Source organism: Oreochromis niloticus, linkage group LG12 (genome assembly GCF_001858045.2).
Source record: "Oreochromis niloticus isolate F11D_XX linkage group LG12, O_niloticus_UMD_NMBU, whole genome shotgun sequence".
NCBI lineage: Eukaryota > Metazoa > Chordata > Actinopteri > Cichliformes > Cichlidae > Oreochromis > Oreochromis niloticus.
In genome coordinates this window covers 35,572,965-35,592,859 of record NC_031977.2, presented here as the reverse complement: position 1 = coordinate 35,592,859, position 19,895 = coordinate 35,572,965, and the positions used below count along the sequence as shown (strand labels likewise).

Below are 19,895 nucleotides of genomic sequence, written 5' to 3'. Positions count from 1 at the left end.
ACTTTAGCCTGTTAATATGCAGTGAGGGGAATAATGTTGTAGTATCTTTACCTGAGAAAGTAAAGCACCTTGTGGTGAGTGCTAGAGCTGCTGGATTATTGCGCTGCTCAAGAAAATGAAAGGAACCATGGAAATCACACATGGGACTCAATGCACGAATACTCACGCTGAAAATCTGTACTGATGTTCTTTGTGTCTGATTTACTCAGAACAAAATGATTGACTTGATTCAAAATCACACCAAATGTCAGAGTTAAAAGCTGAAATCTCAGGCTGATCAAAGTTGCTCCCACATGCCTGGACGCACTCTCAACAACATCTGGACGTACAACCGACGAGACAGCATGTGGTGTCCTGGGAAGCTCCCAGATCTGCATTGAGGCATTAGTGAACCACTGGATAAACTCTGGTGCTGTTTGGTGGGTTCAGATTCACTGATACATCCCAAAGGTTCTGAGTCACGTCCTCATGTTTCCCACAATGGAGTCTATTCCTTATCAGTGCTCACTGGGTTCTCACTGGTTCTGCTTTGAGAGTCTCCACCATCACTAGCAGCATATCAAAACCATAACACTTAAATGCTGTGGCTCAAATGTTTGTGCATGTTTGAGGTTTTCCCCTCTTAGATGTGATCAATGTTGGGGTCATCGTTTAAAAAAAAGTAACTGTTGCACATATTACACGGAACAGTTTCTTAAAAGTAATGCAGTACATTACTTAATTACTACCAGGAGAAAGTAATTTGTTACATTACTTTTGTGTTTCTTCGTAAAATGACATGAAACGTATCGTCTCATAATTACCATTTAACAGTCTAGACTTATAGGTCACTGTCATACACACCAACACGATGAACGATTTTTCTCTTAGTATTTAGGTATGAACACAAACCAAAGATGAAAAGCATCATAGAAAGACTTCAAAGCGATCGTCATGGTGATTCTACTTTAGAAACATGAACAGATAGAAACAAAGGCTGCAGCCTGACTGCTCATCAGTTTGTTACCTGTTGAAGTTCAGGGTCTGGCTGCGGGGCTGGGGTCAGCACTCGCTCAGCTTTAAGATCACGCTGGGGTCTTGGCTAGCTTAGCGTTACATGCTGTCTGTGCAGGTGCTAGCAAAGAGCCGAAGTTGTGTTAGCAGCATAATGCAGTTGTTTCTGTCCTGGATGCAGTTTTCACTTAAACATGCTGCTGTCCTTTTGTGGAATAAGAGTAATGTCTGTACATTGCAGATTGAGCCACCATTTTCCTTCTCCTGCACATGAACTAGAATGAGTACAGTAAACGAAATCAGTAGGCAAACAGATTAACAATTCCAGGGAATCAAACTACTGGGAACTGCTTCTACAAGAACCTGTTGTTGATGCTCATCCCCTGGCAGGGTACCAGGGTGCCTGCATATGGACGTCTAAATAACCCTCCAAAGATTTTCCTCCCCAGATCACCACTGACCCACTGCCCTTCATGCTGGATGAAGGTCACGCCACGGCGTCTCCAGAGTCTTTGACATCTGTCACAGGCTCAGTGTAAATGATTGCATCTGTGGAGAGAATGGGGTGCTGTGACAGACCTGCCTGTTCTCATGATGATCTCAGGTCTAATGAGTTGATCCACACAGTGCTGGTCTGTGAGCACATGTCCCACTAAAGGACTCTAGAACCCCATGCCAGCCTCATGAAGTTGGTTTCTGGCAGTTTGGTCCGATATGTGCATGAGTAGCGTGCTGGAGGTCACGTTGTATTTTTAGCTTGCTCTTCCTGTTTGTGTTCACGCAAAGGAGCAGATACCAGTCCTGTTGCTGGGTTGTTGTCCTGGTGTCTTTTCCACATTCTTCAGAATGTACTGGGAAGCACCAAAAAAACCTTCTTAGGACGGCACATATCGATTTGCCACTCTTGACGCAGTTGGACGGCCTGTGGAACTTAATTGGGCTGCGGTTATCTCACGCTACCAGCAGTGGAAACTAGAGATGGACCGATCCGATATTACGTATCGGTATCGGTCCGATACTGACCTAAATTACTGGATCGGATATTGGCGAGAAATAAAAAATGTAATCCGATCCATTAAATATTAAAAAAAAACACCTCACAAAACTTGCAACACGGCGTAACTCGGCTCATAACCGTAGCACGTCGGAGCAGTGTGCTCATGTGATAGAGCAGCTGTGTATATTTGTAGCCTCACTACCAAACCAGCATTTCGTCTCCGAGGAAGTTATCCCAGAGAGAAGTAAAGCAAGTGTGTAAGTTCATCTCTGAATGTTTGTAAAGCGTTCCCATGTTAAGCTTAACAACCGATATATGGAGCGACTGCCTCTCTCTCCCTCTCCTGCTGCTACTTCAATCGTGAAACTGATCAATGATCAGCTGATCGGCTTTTCTGTCGGGAGTCCGTCTCTCTTCTTTGTTTTTGGCCCACTTTGCACCAGAAAGAGGAAACCAGCGGCTGAACAACAGCAGCACGTTTAAGCTTGATAAGCTGTTGTTAGAATGTATTTAATATTACTTTCTACACCAGGATCCTTTTCTACGTAGCTGACGGCTGGTAACTGTGCAGGGGCGGATCTAGCAAAGTTTAGCCAGGGGGGCCGATAGGGCATGAACAGGGAAAAGGGGGCACAAAGACATACTTTTCTTTCTTATTCTCATTTAAAATGTCTAGCTTTTAATAAATAATTATCTGAAGCTTACAACCAAAGTTTTAATCTGATGTAAAATGTATAGAAGTCCATTACTGTATATAGTAACTGTTAAGTCTAATATACCCTAGTAAGCTATAGTACTTTGTCCTTTGGGAAGATACCATCTGTGCAGTCTGCAATTCTGTTGAAGAAAGATGTTGAATCTATTTAATTATTCTTGAAAAATAATTTAATTCTGTGCATTTTTTTTCACCCTGCATCAAATTAAAGTTGATTACGTCGATTAAGCAACATGAGCTGGAGGGTGGGGGGTGGTTCCCTATTTTTTTTTTTGGTGGGAGTTTGCAACCCTATTAGTTAGGTTGCTTAATATTTCTGCTAAGTACTCTTTAAAATACCAGAATAGGGAGGATGGAGTAGGTTTAAGTTTATTAGATTGATCAGTGTTGCTGAACTATGAAATATTTTTGGTGCAGTGTATTTTTTACATACAGGTATAACAGAATAGCTTTAGTGTTGTTGTTTATTTAACTTGAGTATGAACTTATACAAAATGCAGCAAGATATTAAAAAAACAGTTTTATTGATTAAAAAACACACTTATCAGATTCATATCGGTATCGGCAGATATCCAAATTTATGATATCGGTATCGGACATAAAAAAGTGGTATCGTGCCATCTCTAGTGGAAACAGGCAAAAAGCAGCATAGAGAAAAAAATCATTCAAGGAATAAGGAGAGGGCAACGATCTGTGGCCACCACCTGCTAAACCATCCTCTGTTTGGGGGTCTTGTTGTTACCTGCTGTCACTGCGATTTACAACAAAGCATGAAAATCGGATTCTTGATGGTTGATGCTTCCTAACTGAACAGGATGATGTCCATGAGATTTGCTGTTACACTGTGATGTGTTTTTGAGTTGTGGATTTTGGGCAACACTGAAATTATTAATCAGTACAAATTACAATTCACAGACTTTAGAAGAACACTTGATTTACTAAACTTAAAAAATGGCTTTTGAATTAAATATGAACCAAACTAATGGCCACGGTCTTAAGGGCAGCATGTTTAGAAAGGGCCACAGTAAGTGAAACGCAGCACATTAGTCACAGTATATTCGTGGGCATTGAGCCCTTTAAATACATTATATGGTGTTTAAAGGAAAACTTTTTCCTGCCAGCTCCTGCCATTAGGACTGTTTTAATTTGTTGTAACTCTGATATTTTTTATCTATTGGATGTTTTAAAAGGATAAATTTGTCTTTTGTAATTTGGGGTTGACTCATGCTTGTGAGAATAATAACAGGGTGTCAGAGAATTCCTGTCACATCCATTCAGCCAGATCCCCACACATGCCATCTCAAACAAAAGACGGGTTATTAGCCACTGGGTCTGGCGGCAGAGACCCGAATCCACTAAGGAGCTGTCATTGATTGATTGATTGATTGATTTTCCCCCCGGGACACATACTGAAACACAACAGGACGTTTAACTCGATAGCGTATTAGTCTGTTTCCTTGATTTTAGCCTGACTGCAGATTTATTTTTCCCAGCAGTGGAAACGAAAAGCGTTTCATCAAAAACATCACAAACAGAAAGACTGTCACAGTTGGGCCAATTAAAGAAAGTAGAAGTTCAATACTTTTGTCTTACTTTGTTAGATATAAAAGCCCATTACACACTCCTGTGCTAAAGAACACAGTGCAGCCTGTCCTGCTTCACACCAGCTTGCAGTGACTTAGTTTGTCTTCGTCTTTTTATGGCTCCATGCTGCTTGGCTGTCCCTCTGTCTCTGTGTTTGATGTCCGTCCTCCTCACTCTGATGAAAGCACCACTCTTGCATACTTTGAGGGAAATTTATCAAATTTAGAAAATGTTAATTTGCATTAAAAGGAAAGGTCTGTGTTGCAGTGACTTCATGATGTTTTGCAGAAACACTTGGCTGTTATTTAAAGCAATAACCAGAATGAATCTATGGATAGCCCTTCCACTTCCTATTTATCCTGTTTTATTAAAATGCCCATAAGCCACCAACGGCCTCAGTGAGCTGGAACTAAACAAGCTGTTATAAGGTCAAACCACATATATAAGATCCGTTTGGTCAGACATGGATGTGAAAGGCAGTAAATCACTGATGTGAAGGCTTTTTGTCTTAGCGTTTTGAGGTGAAGAGTTCTCATCAAATCATTAACAGTTTCAGTCTGCAGTCTGAAGCTGTACATCATTTTGATGCTCAGCATTTCCACTGTCTGCACAGTACAGCAAACTAAATGAAGATGTAAGCTCCTCACTCAGCTGAGTGTAATCCCACACACAAACTTGTGGGTTTTTGGACCCGTCTCTGGACTCGCCCTTTAGAGACACCTCTGAAACAGTTGAATTGGTCTGAGATGAGGAGCAGTTTACAGGTGACATCTTTACCTTAACTGCACACGCTGGAGCAAACCAACAGGAAGAACTTCATGCAAACTTCAAACAAAGTGATGATGTTTCTTATGATGCAAAAGGTTAAAACACCTGCACCATGTAGGTGTTTTAACCTTTTGTTTCAGCTGGTGTAGCCTACATCAGCAGAAACAGAACATATTACAGGATCCCTGTTAGCAGTTAATTCCATACCACAGATGACAGCGACGTAGTTCAGGTGATTGAAATCGGACCCTTCGTTATACTAAACCATAACAGGCCTGTTAATGCAGTGATGTTATTTACCTGTGGTGTCTGAAGTTATGTACATCTCTTTCATACACTCTACATTTATCTTAAATGTCTGTTCAGCCTCATTTTGCTGTTAGAAAATGGATTATTATTCATCGTCTCACTTCCTTTTGATGTTTCTGCATTACTGCGTGTCTTTGGTTCCTTTGTTTTATGTCTTTAATGCATCTAAGGATTCATTTGATAATGAATTGTATGAGATAGTAAAATAAAAATTCAAAGAATAAAAACAGATTTTGTGTTTCAGGAACCACCAAGTCCGAGGACCGAGCAGCACTGCTGAAGAAATTCAATGAGGAAGGCTCTCAGTACTTCATCTTCCTCCTGAGTACCAGAGCTGGTGGCCTCGGCCTCAACCTGCAGGCTGCTGACACTGTGGTCATCTTCGACAGTGACTGGAACCCACACCAGGTCCATGACTACTGAGTTAGAAGTGCTCAGCATGATGTTGATCCTATTTCAGGTTGTTTTGTTAAGTGTGCGTTTACCTGGATTTTATATTTCTGTGTTGTAAAAAATGGACTGGCTGTGCCTGTTTTCTGTTTTCTATACAAATCCCACAGAGATCAGGTTCTTTCTCCGCTGTACCCAGTGCTGCCCTCTCTAACCAGCCAATCAAAAGCAGGAACGTCAGTGAAAACGTCCCTGGCTGTCAGCCAGTTATTTACGATCTAACAACGAGCAAAATGATTCTGTAGCCTAGCAACAATAACAGAAATGATCTGGAAATGAGCTCACGCGCACTCGGTGGAAGAACGCCAGTAGAAACAAGCTCTATTATAATAACCATACATACAGTCCTGTGCAGAAGTTTGAGGCAGGTGAGAAAAAATGCTGTAAACAAAGAATGTTTTTTTTTTTTGTTTTTTTTTTAAAGGAAGTGTTAATCATTTATTTTCATCAATGAACAAAATTCAGTGAATGAACAAAAGAAAAATCTAAATGACATCAATCTTTGGTGGGACCACCTTTGCCTTCTTCTGCGTACACGTGCACACAGTTTTTGAAGGAACTCGGCTGGTCGGTTGTTCCAAACATCTTGAAGAACTAACCAGAGATGGTCCTCACATCCTTCTGTCTCTGTGTGTAATCCCAGACACACTCGATGATGCTGAGATCAGAGCTCTGTGGGGGCCGTACCATCACTTCCAGGACTTCTTGATCTTCTTTATGCTTAAGATAGTTCTTAATGACTTTGGCTGTGTGTTTGGGCTCGTTGTCCTGCTGCAGAACACATTTGGGGCCAATAAACAATCATTTATATTTCTGAAAGCATTCTTTGTTTACAGCATTTTTCACACCTGCCTAAAACCTTTGCACAGTACTGTATGTTGAAACAAACACATAAAAAGGACGCCATAATACAGTAACTGGAACAAAGTGTTCATTTTCATTTCCAAGGTGTGTTTGGTTCTTCCAGTTAGGACGTAGCTCTTTTTTTCCAGCTTTAGCTTGTTCTAGTCCAGTGCCAGCCGGGAGTTTATTAAACCTCAAATTTACACAAAGTGAAATAATTAAGTGACTCAAATATTTAATAAATTATTTACCTTTGCTTTCTGTGGCTGGATGGCTCCAAAAGTTTCCAGTGATATGCAAATCAGATGAACTGTGCCTGGGTTCATATCTTATTGATACCCCACTACACTGATTTGTGACAGGGCTGACAACTAATCCATTTTGACTTTGGCGAGAGTCATTGATTAATTTTTAAAATGGCATCGGGTTGTGAAGCAGCCAGCAGCTTGACTCCAGATGAATTTCACAGCGAGTGGACCGTGGGAGAGGCGATGGTATCGGGTCAGGTGCTACTGTTTAGTTTTTCCAGTGTTTTCAGGAGAGTTGGTACAGTTGGAACAGAGACGGAGCTGTCAGACTGACAATCATTCGTGTTGTCTCAGTGGTTGAGTAGAGTTTGTTTCCAGCTTTAATGTAAAACAGCCTCTTTTATGTTGATGCAGGACCTTCAGGCTCAGGACCGGGCTCACCGCATCGGTCAGCAGAACGAGGTGCGCGTGCTTCGTCTCTGCACTGTCAACAGCGTCGAAGAGAAAATCTTGGCTGCTGCCAAATACAAACTGAACGTTGATCAGAAGGTCATCCAGGCCGGCATGTTTGACCAGAAGTCGTCGAGCCACGAGCGCCGCGCCTTTCTCCAGGCCATCTTGGAGCACGAGGAGCAGAACGAGGTAGGATCGTATTTCCATATGTTGTTGTTTGTCTCCAACGCAGCATCGTTTGGGGAGGAAGATGAGGTGTTATATTTTTTACATGACTCTTCCCTGAACATTTAGTCTTCAGTTAAATTATGCTTTGGTTTAATAGAACTACTGCAGGCTCGGATGATTCCTTTGATACGAGTTATTAATCCTTTGCCTGCCTCCTTTGCTATTTTAGGAGGAAGATGAGGTGCCTGATGATGAAACTCTGAACCAGATGATAGCCCGCAATGAGGATGAATTTGAGCTCTTCATGGTAAGATAATGACACATCATTGTGAGATTTAAAGTAAAATTGCCAATTCAATGTAAAATTGTTGAAATGACACGTGTTATAATATTAATTCACCCAAAATAGAGAAGCGGACAGCTGGTTCTTTCACATCTGTAAGACAGATTGATTATAGGTTCGTGTCAAGGCTGTTTGTGTGGTTAAATTTCACCTTCAGATGTACTGAGGCCGGTCCCCTGCCAGATGCTGCCTTTTGCACGATAAATTAATTTAAGACCAGTTGATGCTGGGAGTGTGAATCTGGAGTGATTCAGAGTTCACCCCATAGCATGTTTCACTCTTTGCTACTCTTCATGGTCCTCTGTGTATCACTAAGATCACATTTCTAATGTTTCTTTTTTTTAACGTTTTTTTAAATTCCCACCACATAACCTCCTGAGATTTTCACTGGTCTCCTAACTCTTCCTAGAAGCGAGTCTCGCCACTGAGCAGCCATCTTTAAAACACTTCCTGCAGCCTGTTTAAGCAGTTGTTTGTAAAACTCCTTTGATTGTTATTACAGCGGTCACCAGGACGAAGAACTTCAGATAGATTCAACAGTTTAATCTGCAAAAGAAAGCTGCTCCGTTTTGGTGACTGTAATCTAAGTGAAATGTAAAAATACCTTCTTCTCCTGACTTCTGCAAACTCTTATAACACAGCATTACTTCCTGGCAGCTCTAAAAGCTCCCTAAAAGCCTCCAGCTGATCCAAAATGCTGCAGTGAAGGTATGAATAAGGACTAAGACTGTTTCTCCCATATTAGCCTCTCATTCAGTCTAGGGCTGGCCGACATGAAGACGATCTAATATCACGATATTTGTTGGCTGTATCGCGATACACGATATGTTTAAGTAGAAACTCTTATTCTGTCGCTCGTCTGAAACTCTCACTGCTGCCGTATTTTTCCCTACCTGGTAGTCTATAAACGCACATGCTCAGGGCAGCGGGTCAGGTAGAAGACTTTCCAGTTGGGCGGGTGGGGGCTATTGATAAATTGCCATTAACAGTTCTTTTAATTGTTAAGTCCAGCTAAGTCTAAAACCACTGGTGCAGTAGGCCTAAAGCATTCAGAGTTGTGTGTTTCACTCTAACCTGATGTGTGTTTCCTGTTCTTGCCGTCTAAGCGCATGGACATGGACCGGCGCAGGGAGGATGCTAGGAACCCAAAGCGTAAGCCTCGCCTAATGGAGGAGGACGAGCTGCCTTCTTGGATCATCAAAGATGACGCCGAAGTGGAGCGGCTCACCTACGAAGAGGAGGAGGAGAAGATGTTTGGTCGAGGGTCTCGCTGCCGTCGGGACGTGGACTACAGCGACACGCTGACTGAAAAACAGTGGCTGCGGGTAAAAACTTCTTGTTTCCTTATCAACATGTCAGCCTCAGTCTCCACGCTGCAGCCAAGTTAGAGGGTTTGTGTGTTCCCTACAGCTTCACCTGGAACCTCAGCAGTTAATTATACGATCATATGTGATAAATGTGATTTACATGAACTCGATTGGGTAATTAAATATTTATAATTAGTCCCTGTGCTTCACACCACACTTGTATTTAGTCTCTCAGTGGGTGAAGATTGCAGTCAAACAGGCTGTCTGCTGTTGTTTTTGTTGAAGACTGCCATTAACCTGCAGTTTAATTACTCTGGTTTATTTTATTGTATGTGGGTGGATCTGCTTCTGCTGCCGCATCATGAACAGCTTTCTATTCCTCCTAAGGAAGTATCTACAGGTGTGACAGGAAGTAAAGCATACAGGTGGCTAATCTACCAGGAGTAGTTTTTTACCCCTCTGCTGTAAAAGGCTGATGAGGTATCGTTGTCTCCCTGCCAGGCACACGATGTGGAAGCCCAAACCTGTGGAAGCGATAACTCAAGAACTTGAGGTTACTTTATTCCGTAACCCCCGTTCTCTGATAACATGAGTGAGGTGTCTCACTATGGGGAACGCTCTCTCAGCGTTGTCCTCAGAAGCCTCTATATCATTACTCCAGCCAGTATTGGCTGGCAGTCGTGACGCCTGCGTCAGGGAGGGGCCACCCTCCTCCCTATAAAAGGTTGTGACGCAGCGTCACCCGTCATTCAAGATAAGCTCACCTCTTCCTCGCTTCGTGCAAGGAGGGTGATCTGGTGAGACACCTCACTCATGTTATCAGAGAACGGGGGTTACGGAATAAAGTAACCTCAAGTTCTCTTTCAAACATTCGTTTCGGTGTCTCACTATGGGGATATGCAGACTCCCGTATTGCCAGATAAGCCCATCTGAACGACTGACTGCCAACTTAGGAGGTCTCGTGGGGACCCACACTCAACACAGTGTGGGCTAGAGATGGTGCAGTGACATCCAACCTGTAAAACCTTGCAAAGGTCGAAGGTGAAGCCCAGCTCGCCGCTGCACATATCTCCTCTATAGAGACACCCCTAAAAAGGGCCCAAGAGGTTGCCATCCCTCTGGTAGAATGAGCACGGAGTCCCCCTGGGGGGGACAGGCCCGTGCTTGAATAAGCCAATTGGATTGCCTCAACAATCCAGTGGGAAATGCGTTGTTTGCTAATGGGCTTGCCAAGCTGTGGTTTAGCCCAGGAAACAAACAGCTGATCCGACCTCCTGAAAGCCTTTGTTCTCTCCATATAGATACACAAAGCCCTAACTGGACAGAGAGCATGTAGGCGCTCCTGTCCAGGGGAGGAGAAAGGAGGAGGGCAAAAAGCGTCCAGCTCCAATGGGGTGCATTGGAGATAAGGATTTTTGGGCACAAAGGCCGGATTTGGCCTGAGTGTGACTCTAGAGTTATCCCGCGTGAACCGGATGCACTCTTTGTGTACTGACAGCGCATGAATATCACTGACACGCTTCGCAGACGCGAGGGCCAGGAGCAATGCAGTCTTCAAAGACAGGATTTTTACTTCCACCTGGCTTAGTGGTTCAAATGGTGGCTGTGAAACTGCCTCCAACACCAGAGATAAATCCCACGTGGGAACGAGAGGTTTAGACACTGGGTGGAGCCGTCGTGCCCCTTTCATGAAACGGCAGACCAGTGGGTGGTGGCTCACTGGGCCATCCACGAAGCCCACATGGCAAGCTGAAATAGCTGCTAGATATACTTTAATTGTGGAAAAGGCCTTTCCTTTATCTAACAGTTCTTGGAGAAAGGAGAGAATTGTTGTCACAGAGCATTGAAAGGAGAGAGTGTGAGACTTTCCACACCACTCCTCAAATACCCTCCACTTGTTCTCATACAATGATCTTGTGGAGGGGGCTCTAGCATTCTGAATAGTGGCTATAACTCCCTGGGGGAGTCCTGCCGTACTCAGATTCAGCCTCTCACGGGCCAAGCCCACAGGGCGAGGCGCTCGGGATGAGGGTGAAAAATCTCCCCCCTGGCTTGGGAGACTAGGTCTCGTCGGAGAGGGAGAGGCCACGGTTCGTCCCACAAGAGGGGCATAATTTCCGCCAACCAATGGGACCTCGTCCACCTTGGGGCGATCAATATCACTGTTAGCCCTTTTTCTCTCACTCTGGTTAGAGTGGGAGAAATTAAGGCCAGCGGAGGGAACGCATAAAGCAGAGCATGTGGCCAGTTGTGAGCTAATGCGTCTACCCCCAGCGGAGCTTCCTGGTCCCTCAGGGAGAAATACAGTGGACACTGAGCGTTCTCCCTCGAGGCAAACAGATCGACCTGTGGCTGGCCAAAGCGGGTCCAGATTTCGGTCACCACATGTGGGTGCAGGGTCCAGTCCCCGTATTGCGGGTTTCCCCTGGACATTAAGTCCGCTCCCAAGTTCAGAGCTCCTGGAATGTGAGTAGCTCTCAGTGACAACAAATTGATGCTGCTCCACATGATCAGTCTGCGAGCCAGCATGTGCAACGGACGGGAACGTAACCCGCCCTGTCTGTTGATGTACGCCACAACAGTGGTGTTGTCTGTTCTGATCAGAACATGGTGGTTCCTCAACAGGGGAAGGAAGTGTCTCAGTGCTAGAAATGCTGCTAGCAATTCTAGCCAATTTATGTGAGCACCCCTCTGTTGTGAGTCCCAGCTGCCGCTCACTGCTCTGCCCTCGTGAGTGGCGCCCCAGCCCGTGAGACTCCCGTCCGTGGTTACCACCTTTCTGGCTGTGACAGCCCCCAGTGACACCCCCTGAGTGAGAAATGTGGGATTTCTCCAACAGCGGAGTGCTGCAGCACAGTCTGCTGTCACTCTGATATGGCGGTGGGTATGGCGCTTTTGATTCAGTCTCAGAGATGCGACCCATCGCTGAAATTCCCTCATATGCAGTCTGCCCAGTGGAATGACCGCCAGTGAGGACGCCATCAATCCCAGCATCTGCAGGCATTTCCTGAATGGGAGATATCTTCCCAACTGAAAAATGCCGGCATGTGATAGCATTTTCTGTGCTCTGTCCACAGAGAGACACGCTCTGTACGTTTGGGAGTTGAGGGCTATTCCTATGAAAGAGATGGCCTGAGCTGGCTGCAGGACACTCTTTTCGTAGTTTATGGTGAAACCCAGAGCCATCAGATGATCCACTGTCAACCTGGTGTGCTCTCTTCCCATTATTTCTGACTCTGATAGCAGCAGCCAATCGTCTATGTATGATGCTATGCGGATGCCCCGCCTCTTCAGTGGGGCTATGGCTGCCTCTGTGCATTTCACAAATACCCGAGGGCTCAGTGAGAGACCAAACGGCAGGACCTGGTACTCGTACATTCTGCCCTGAAACGCAAAGCGCAGGAATTTCCTGTGAGGCGGGTAAATAGGAATGTGAAAATATGCGTCCTTCAGGTCTATTGATGTAAACCAATCGCCTGGGCGCACTACATGCAGCAGAGTGGTGGGCGTCAGCATCCTGAATTTGTATGACCTCAGATGCTGATTCAGAGCCCGTAGGTCCAGTATCGGACGCAGTCCCCCTCCTTTCTTGGGCACGAGAAAATACTTTGAGTAAAAGCCGCACTGGCTCTGCTCCTGGGGTATTTCTCGTACTGCTCCCTTTGACAGCAAAGTAGTTATTTCTTCTTGCAGGATCCTGGCTGATTCGCCCCTTGCAAGAGAGAAAATCACTCTGTGAAATCTGGGAGGGGTGTTTGCGAATTGCAAACGATAGCCTCGTTCTAATGTCCTCACAACCCATTCTGGTGCAGCGAGAGCTCGCCATCGCTCTATTCTCGCCGACAGCGGTCCCAATGACAGGCACTCCACAGTAGACGGAGCTCTGGCTCCCTCTTGTGGCGGAAACTGGTCCTTCGGGCCAGATCCGACTGCGCATGCGCGGGCGGCTCGCGCCTGACCAGCGCTCATGGGTCCGGACACCACTGAGGAAATCAACCCCGGTGGTGTCTGGGTGCGTGGGGGCATTATGTTTTTCAACATACTTTCTGTGTTTCTCACACATTTTTCCCGTGCCCTTGGCAACATGCCTGGATGCAACGGGTGAGTTTTTAATAAACAGAATGTTTTTATGAGACTGTGACTCGCTTGACTGCGCTGAACAGTGTCTCGTCGTCTCTTTGTTGAAATGCGCTCTGTGGGATCCAACTCGAGTCCCAGGCGCTGAAAGGAGGAGGCAGAACACACTTCTCCGAACGGGCTCCGGAACTGAGCCCTGGAGTGAACTTGGAGCTCGGGCTGGTCCGGCTCCGATCTCCCCGTGGGGGATGTTAGGCAGTCCGCTTCTTCTTGCGGTCGGACTGCTTGGCTGGTGGTGGGGCACCCTGAGCGGCAGCAGGCGGGACATGCTTCCTGGGCCAGTGGGTCTTAGGGTTTTGCGATCCTAGGGGACCCTGGGCCGCGACCTGCGGGCTGGGCGGCGAGGGATTTTAAACGTCGGCACGCCGGCTGGACGGCTGGTGACCTGAGCGAACGTGCGGCGACCGGGTGGAGGCGGGGGCGCAGCCTGGGCCTTCCTAGGGAGACACAGCTGCAGGGCCTCTCCCTCTTTCTTTTTCTCCTCGCACCGTCTTTGCATGGTGGCAACAGCGGTCCCGAAAAGGCCAGCGGGGTCGATGCTTTCATCCAGAATGTCACGTTTTTCTCTGTCCGAAAGCCCCGACAGGTTCAGCCATCTGGCCCTCTCCTGTAGGACGATGATGCTGAGAGCCCTGCCCGCCGCTTGTACTGCCGCTCTAGTGAGGTGGAGACACTGGTCCGTAACGACGCCCAGCTCATCCCATAGCTCACTAGCATCCGGGTTCGCGGCAGCCTGGTCCTGGAGCTCCGCCGAGTAAGCTAGCAGGAGCGATGAGGCGTTCAGTGCCCTCGCGGTGGTGGCAACCGATTTATACGCCTTGTCAGCCAGGGAGGACTGCAGGCGTTCGGCCTTGGAGGGCAGGGACGGACCAGATGACATGGAGAGTTTCTGGTTCGGGTGGAGATGGGAAGCCACCAGATTTTCCACTGTAGGAATTTGGTAGATGCCCTTCTCCTTCATTCCAGCGCAGTCAAACGCCGCCGCTCCCTGCACGGGGTTGGGTGACGAAAATGGCTTTGCCCAGCAGCGTGTGACCTCGTCCACGCATTCGGGGAAAAGCGGCAGTACCTGCTTAGTAGTGCGCTTTGCTTTGGGGAGCCTTTTACCCTCGTACCGTGAGGTGGAGGTCTCCGTTGTCACCGCGGGCCATGGGATTGCTAGCTTGTCAGCCGCCCGTTTTGCAACGTCGAATAGCTCCATGCCGCGGGACTGTGTGCCGGGGTTGTCACAATCGGCCCCTTGTGTCGCAGAATTCCGACCAGAGGGGGCAAAGAAAACGTCGTCATCCTCGTCCGAGACGAGATGTTCCGACGCTCCCTCAGAGGATTCGCTGAGTAGCTCGTCATTAGCCTCGAGGGAATCAGACAACATAGCTTCGCAGCTGACCTCGGCATCATCCACCAGCGGGAGGACGATATCCATCTCGTCGCCCCAGCCGGTGCCTGGTATTGCAGACTCAGTGTGCTCCATCGGTGGGTCGATTGGAGACAGCATTGGGTCCTTCTTTGACAGGCTAGCCTGGCGGGCTAGCCTTCGGCGAAGGCTTTTTAGGGTGAAGCGAGCGCAGTGTTCGCATATACCCGGTGTGGAAATAGCCGCCTGGGCGTGTTGCAGCCCGAGGCACATCACACACGCATCATGCGTATCTGAGCCTGAGATTTTGCAACCGCAGGGGCAAAGTTTGGGCAGCGGATTGCAGTCTGCCATGTCAAGGAAGCTTGGTGTAGCTAGCCTAGAATGGCTGGACGGCTAATGCTGATTTTTATTTTCTTCTCGGTCGAGTAGCTATGTTGAGCTCGTATGACCTAGCTAGTGTGGTGGCTAGCGCTTGTGCTACTTGGCTTGGTGACCGTGTGTAGCAAGAACAGTTAGCTTGGTCAGCTAGCTGTTGTGTTAGGTGCGTGGTGGCAGCTAACACACTCTCCGACCTGGCTCCGTGGTGAAGAGCAGGCGACTCGAAACGCGAACCGTGCAGCGCCCGGTGACCAAGGTGTTAGCTTGCTCGCGTGGACAGTTAAGCTAGCACTCACGTTCACAGTCAGGAGAGATGAGGTTTCTAAGAAGCGAGAAGAGGAAATTGAATGACGGGTGACGCTGCGTCACAACCTTTTATAGGGAGGAGGGTGGCCCCTCCCTGACGCAGGCGTCACGACTGCCAGCCAATACTGGCTGGAGTAATGATATAGAGGCTTCTGAGGACAACGCTGAGAGAGCGTTCCCCATAGTGAGACACCGAAACGAATGTTTGAAAGAGAACTAAGCAACATAGGCGTTTCAAACTGATACGTGATCGGTGTGTCTACTAAAACTCTCCGCGACCTTGGCCTCGAGGTCAGGCGTCACAGCTCACGTTTTCTGAAAATCTTGTGAATGCGATAACTCGAGAACAAAGTGATGTAGGAGTTTGAAGTCTCAGTGACCTCGGCCTCAAGGTTGTGACTTTTCAAATTAATACCATAGCTGTGTCTACTGTGAGTAGCACTGGCCACTGCCAGCATTTGCAGAAATACTGTAAAGCAGATAGGTAAGTTAAAAGTGCCTCACTAATGACAATACTCTTTAATAATATATATATGCACCTAACTGTTTAACCCAAGTCTCATTATGACTGCATGCTGTAGTTTTGCTTGATTTGATGCTAAAGGCACCGATTAACACTCAGCAAATAAACTGTGACATGTTCCCCTGGAGAGAAACTCAGGCCTGGCAGATCCATTTTATTGACTTTAGCTCATTTCTGTGGGAGAACGAAAATAGAAAGAAGCAAGTTTGAGGCCAAGGTGAGAATATATTGGAAACACTGTCAACTGAGTTTCAGATGAACGTTAATTAAAAGAAAACAACTTAAAACTTTTAGGCTGTCTGTTTCTGATAAGGACAAAAACAAGCAATATAACAAAGCTAGAGACGTGATGTACATAGAAATCGTTTGTCAGGGAGCAAAGCATTCCCAACTCAAATGGTTCGAGTCATATAAAATATCAACAAGTACTGAGTGAATTTCAAAATATGAACGTTGTATAAATTTTCAGAGGCAGTCTGGAATTCAGTCATTGGCTAAACCTTTAATTCAATTCAGTTCTATTTTATATAAATTCCGTTGAATTGAATGCTGTAAATCAAAAGAACAATCGCCTCTCGGCACTTTGTTGTAAGGTTAAGAACCTACAATAACAAATCACATGGCCCTCTATGAGCAAGCACTTGGCAACAGTGGGAAGGAAGAACTTCCTTTCAACAGGAAGAAGCCTCCAAGTGAACCAGACTCAAGGAGGGGCGAGGGGTGAAGGATGAGGGGAGGGAGGCAGGACAAAAGACACACTGGGTATGTAAATATTTTACTGATGAAGCTGTACGGACATGACTAAAGGGTCCAACAGCTGATGGGTTTGAATGGCAGGCTGCGACACAAAGGATGCAGTTTGGCATGGGTTTGCTTAAATAAGCAGGGTCTTCCTGAAAAAGGTTTCTGCAGTCTGGCAGCATATGTTGCTCCTAAATGATTACATAGCTCGAGCTTTCAAAAACCTCCCGCCGTGGTTTTCTGTACCTCTGTGCTTTAATACATCAAGAGCTTTAATAGTTTTCTTACATTGCTCCAAAGAAACTTAACAAATCAAACATTTTGACACTTTTCGCCGACCTACAACAAGTTGTGTGGCTTTTCTTCCCGTTGTCTCGGAAAAACTGACATTTTTCGGGTCACAACAGATCGTCGTTTAACAGTCATTAAAGATAATGGGTTTCAGAGCGCAGTGCATCCTGCCCAGTGTGAAAACACTGCTGGTCATACAGTGTAACAGCACCACTGATAATGAAATCTCTGAATCTTTGCACTTTGTTTTCATTGTTGAGATACTTGCTGTAGGATTGACCTCAGCTCCGCTGTGGCTCTTCTCACGTTTTAGGCGATTGAAGATGGAAACCTGGAGGAGATGGAGGAGGAGATCCGGCTGAAAAAACGCAAACGCAAAAGACGTCAGGACAAGGACTCCGGCAGAGAGGACGGAGGCGCGAAGGCCAAGAAGAGACGTGGACGACCGCCAGCAGAGAAGCTGTCCCCCAACCCGCCCAAACTCACCAAGCAAATGAACGCCATCATTGATACAGTGATCAACTACAGAGACGGGTGAGGAGATCATCGAGAGTTTCAGAAAATCTTGCAAACGCAAAAATGAGCTTGCTGCATGTTTGAGATAAAGTATCATACAGTTAATATACCAGCAATTCATCTTTGCATTGTATGACCACTCAGGAAAAATAGCATCAAACAGGTGTTTCACATCAAGCAGCCCAGGCCTTTTGGGATGAATGAAATGAGTCTAATAATTTGCTGGATGATATATATAATAGCTGATCTGATTAGACACTCTAGTAACTCGTCTTTCAGTGTTATTTCCATAGCATATAACATATGGAAGCTAACACGTTATAAAGTTGAGTAGAACATTATGGTGGTTATAGAGGAATGTCCAAATAGGTTCTTACCAAATGAGAGGACTTTAAATAAAGCACTGCCTCATTTTTCATTTCACACCAACAGCATTAAAGCTGTTAAAACTTTAATTGCAGTTGTACTTTCTCCGTTCAGAGCGGGCCTACACACTAAACACTAGACAACCTTCTTATGCATATATTTATTTCTTCAGAGCTGTAGGAACTCTGCAGCATAATTCATTTAGCTCCGGAGCTGCAAAGAAACACAAGAATGCATGCCAGATTACATTTGGCTGTCTGACTGGTAAAAATGCTTATAGGAGCAGAGCAGTGGGCTTATCCTGTGGAGACACTGAGGAAGGAATAAAATTACTTACATAGCAAATATAGGACAGGAGTAGGACCTTCCAGTCTTAGGGTAACTGGGTATTGGACTAACACCTCATTTGTAGCAAAGGAAAGTGTTCCTTTAAGTTCTTTTATCAACAAATATTAAGCTTTTGTTTTTGTTGTTGTCTTTTGTTTGCAAGCGAGCGAGCTGCTGCTGTCAAACTTAAATCAATAGATTGGCCAACAGATCATCCCGTGGTCATCGGTATCCAAACCAAGTCCCTCATAAAGGCCGCAGGGACTGTGGGGAAACCAATCGGAAGAAGAGCTGCTTCAGCCTCTGTTAAAAATCTAGCCAACCAGGAGCTCGGTGCTTGAAGGTGTTACCCTCAGTACATGAACTGACCCGAGAAGGTTAACTTGTCGTGGTTACAGTAAAATTTACGTTTGCATGCAAAAGGTGGCCCCGTTTGTGAGAGTGTAGCAAATAGACAGTGCCGTGATTATCCATTGGAAAGTACAGCCTTCTCGCTGGTCGGCAGACGTGAAGTCATGTCTGAGAAACGGGAACCTTGCATTGGTTCTTCCCAACAGGCCAAAGAAAATAAGTGTGCGTCTGATTTGTTGTGTCTGGATACTTTCTTTTTTGCCCACATGCAGAGTCACAAGCATGCATCTCCCTGTGACATCCACCCATGCATGACAGAACATATGCATTTGTGTTCACATTGCTCTGAAGTGCACTGGCTCACTGCTCGGCTGAAGCTTTTCCAGGAAACTGCTACCTGCCTTTCCAGAAGTCGAATTCTTTCCTCTCCCTGTTGATGGTTGGAGCATCTCAATCACGACTCTGGCTCTCCTCTCTCCACACTTGACTGGGGCAGAATTTGAAATTTCCAATGCAGGACTTTGGATCCCTGGGTTACAACGATGTTTCCTAATAAAACAAAGTGTGCCTCCACATTGCTTGAAGCAAATGGGGGTGGAGTTGAATCTGTTGCTGAAATGTAATTAATGTTTATCTCCTCAGTGGAGGCAGCAGCAGCATCCAGAGAACAGGTTAAGGCTTGTTTGGCAACACCTGTGGTTTCCAAATATGATACGTCGCGCACAGAACAGTTGGTTTCTAAATCAATAGTCGTTTTTCCATCAAGAAGCTTCACCTTCACATTTCCACTCCAACCCCAGCTCTTTGATGGAAGTCAGCAGTTGAGTGTGTTTCCTAAAGTCTTTCTTGCTGGGCTTGATAGGCGTCATACATCAAAGATATTAAACCCATCCTGAACCCTCCATCCATCCCTATGGTTTCAGTTCACACAGCACAGTCTGACGCACCGAGCTACCATATTCAGGAGCCTTAAAGCTCAGCTGTTCTGCTGCTTGTGTTATTGTGACTGTTTTTGGCTGCTTTATTTCTACAAAGTTATCCATTTATTTTCCTGGTGTCACAAACTGGACAGCTCACTAAGTTAATCCAAACTGTTTAAATGTTAATCTCACTGGCCTCCGACTATTGTGAGCCCTTTGGATTCAGGCAGCTGAGCGAGAACAGTGAAAACGCTGTCCCATGATCGATGCTGTGGAGCGTCATCTCTTAGTTGCTTGTATTTTTTCCCCTTGAACTCCTAAATTAATGACTGCAGATTTAAGTGTGTGAATGGGTGGATGACTGGATGTGTAAAGCACTTTGGGGTCCTTAGGGACTAGTAAAGCGCTATACAAATACAGGCCATTTACCATTTAATGTCAAAACATCTGTAATTAAGTCTAAAAGTATGTCTTGTTCTTTTACTCTGAAGAACTTTTCACAGC

General features: G+C 45.8%; 1 protein-coding gene across 1 annotated transcript in view; it reads left to right on the top strand.

The window, feature by feature from the left end:
* Nucleotides 1-19,895, top strand: part of smarca2 (SWI/SNF related BAF chromatin remodeling complex subunit ATPase 2) — a 63,537-nt gene that overhangs the window by 33,799 nt on the left and 9,843 nt on the right. The window contains exons 25-29 of the mRNA XM_003444549.5: nucleotides 5,611-5,774; nucleotides 7,322-7,549; nucleotides 7,758-7,835; nucleotides 8,978-9,196; nucleotides 17,225-17,445. Of these exons, the coding sequence (XP_003444597.1) occupies nucleotides 5,611-5,774; nucleotides 7,322-7,549; nucleotides 7,758-7,835; nucleotides 8,978-9,196; nucleotides 17,225-17,445 (910 nt within the window). The remainder of the gene's footprint in view (nucleotides 1-5,610; nucleotides 5,775-7,321; nucleotides 7,550-7,757; nucleotides 7,836-8,977; nucleotides 9,197-17,224; nucleotides 17,446-19,895) is intronic.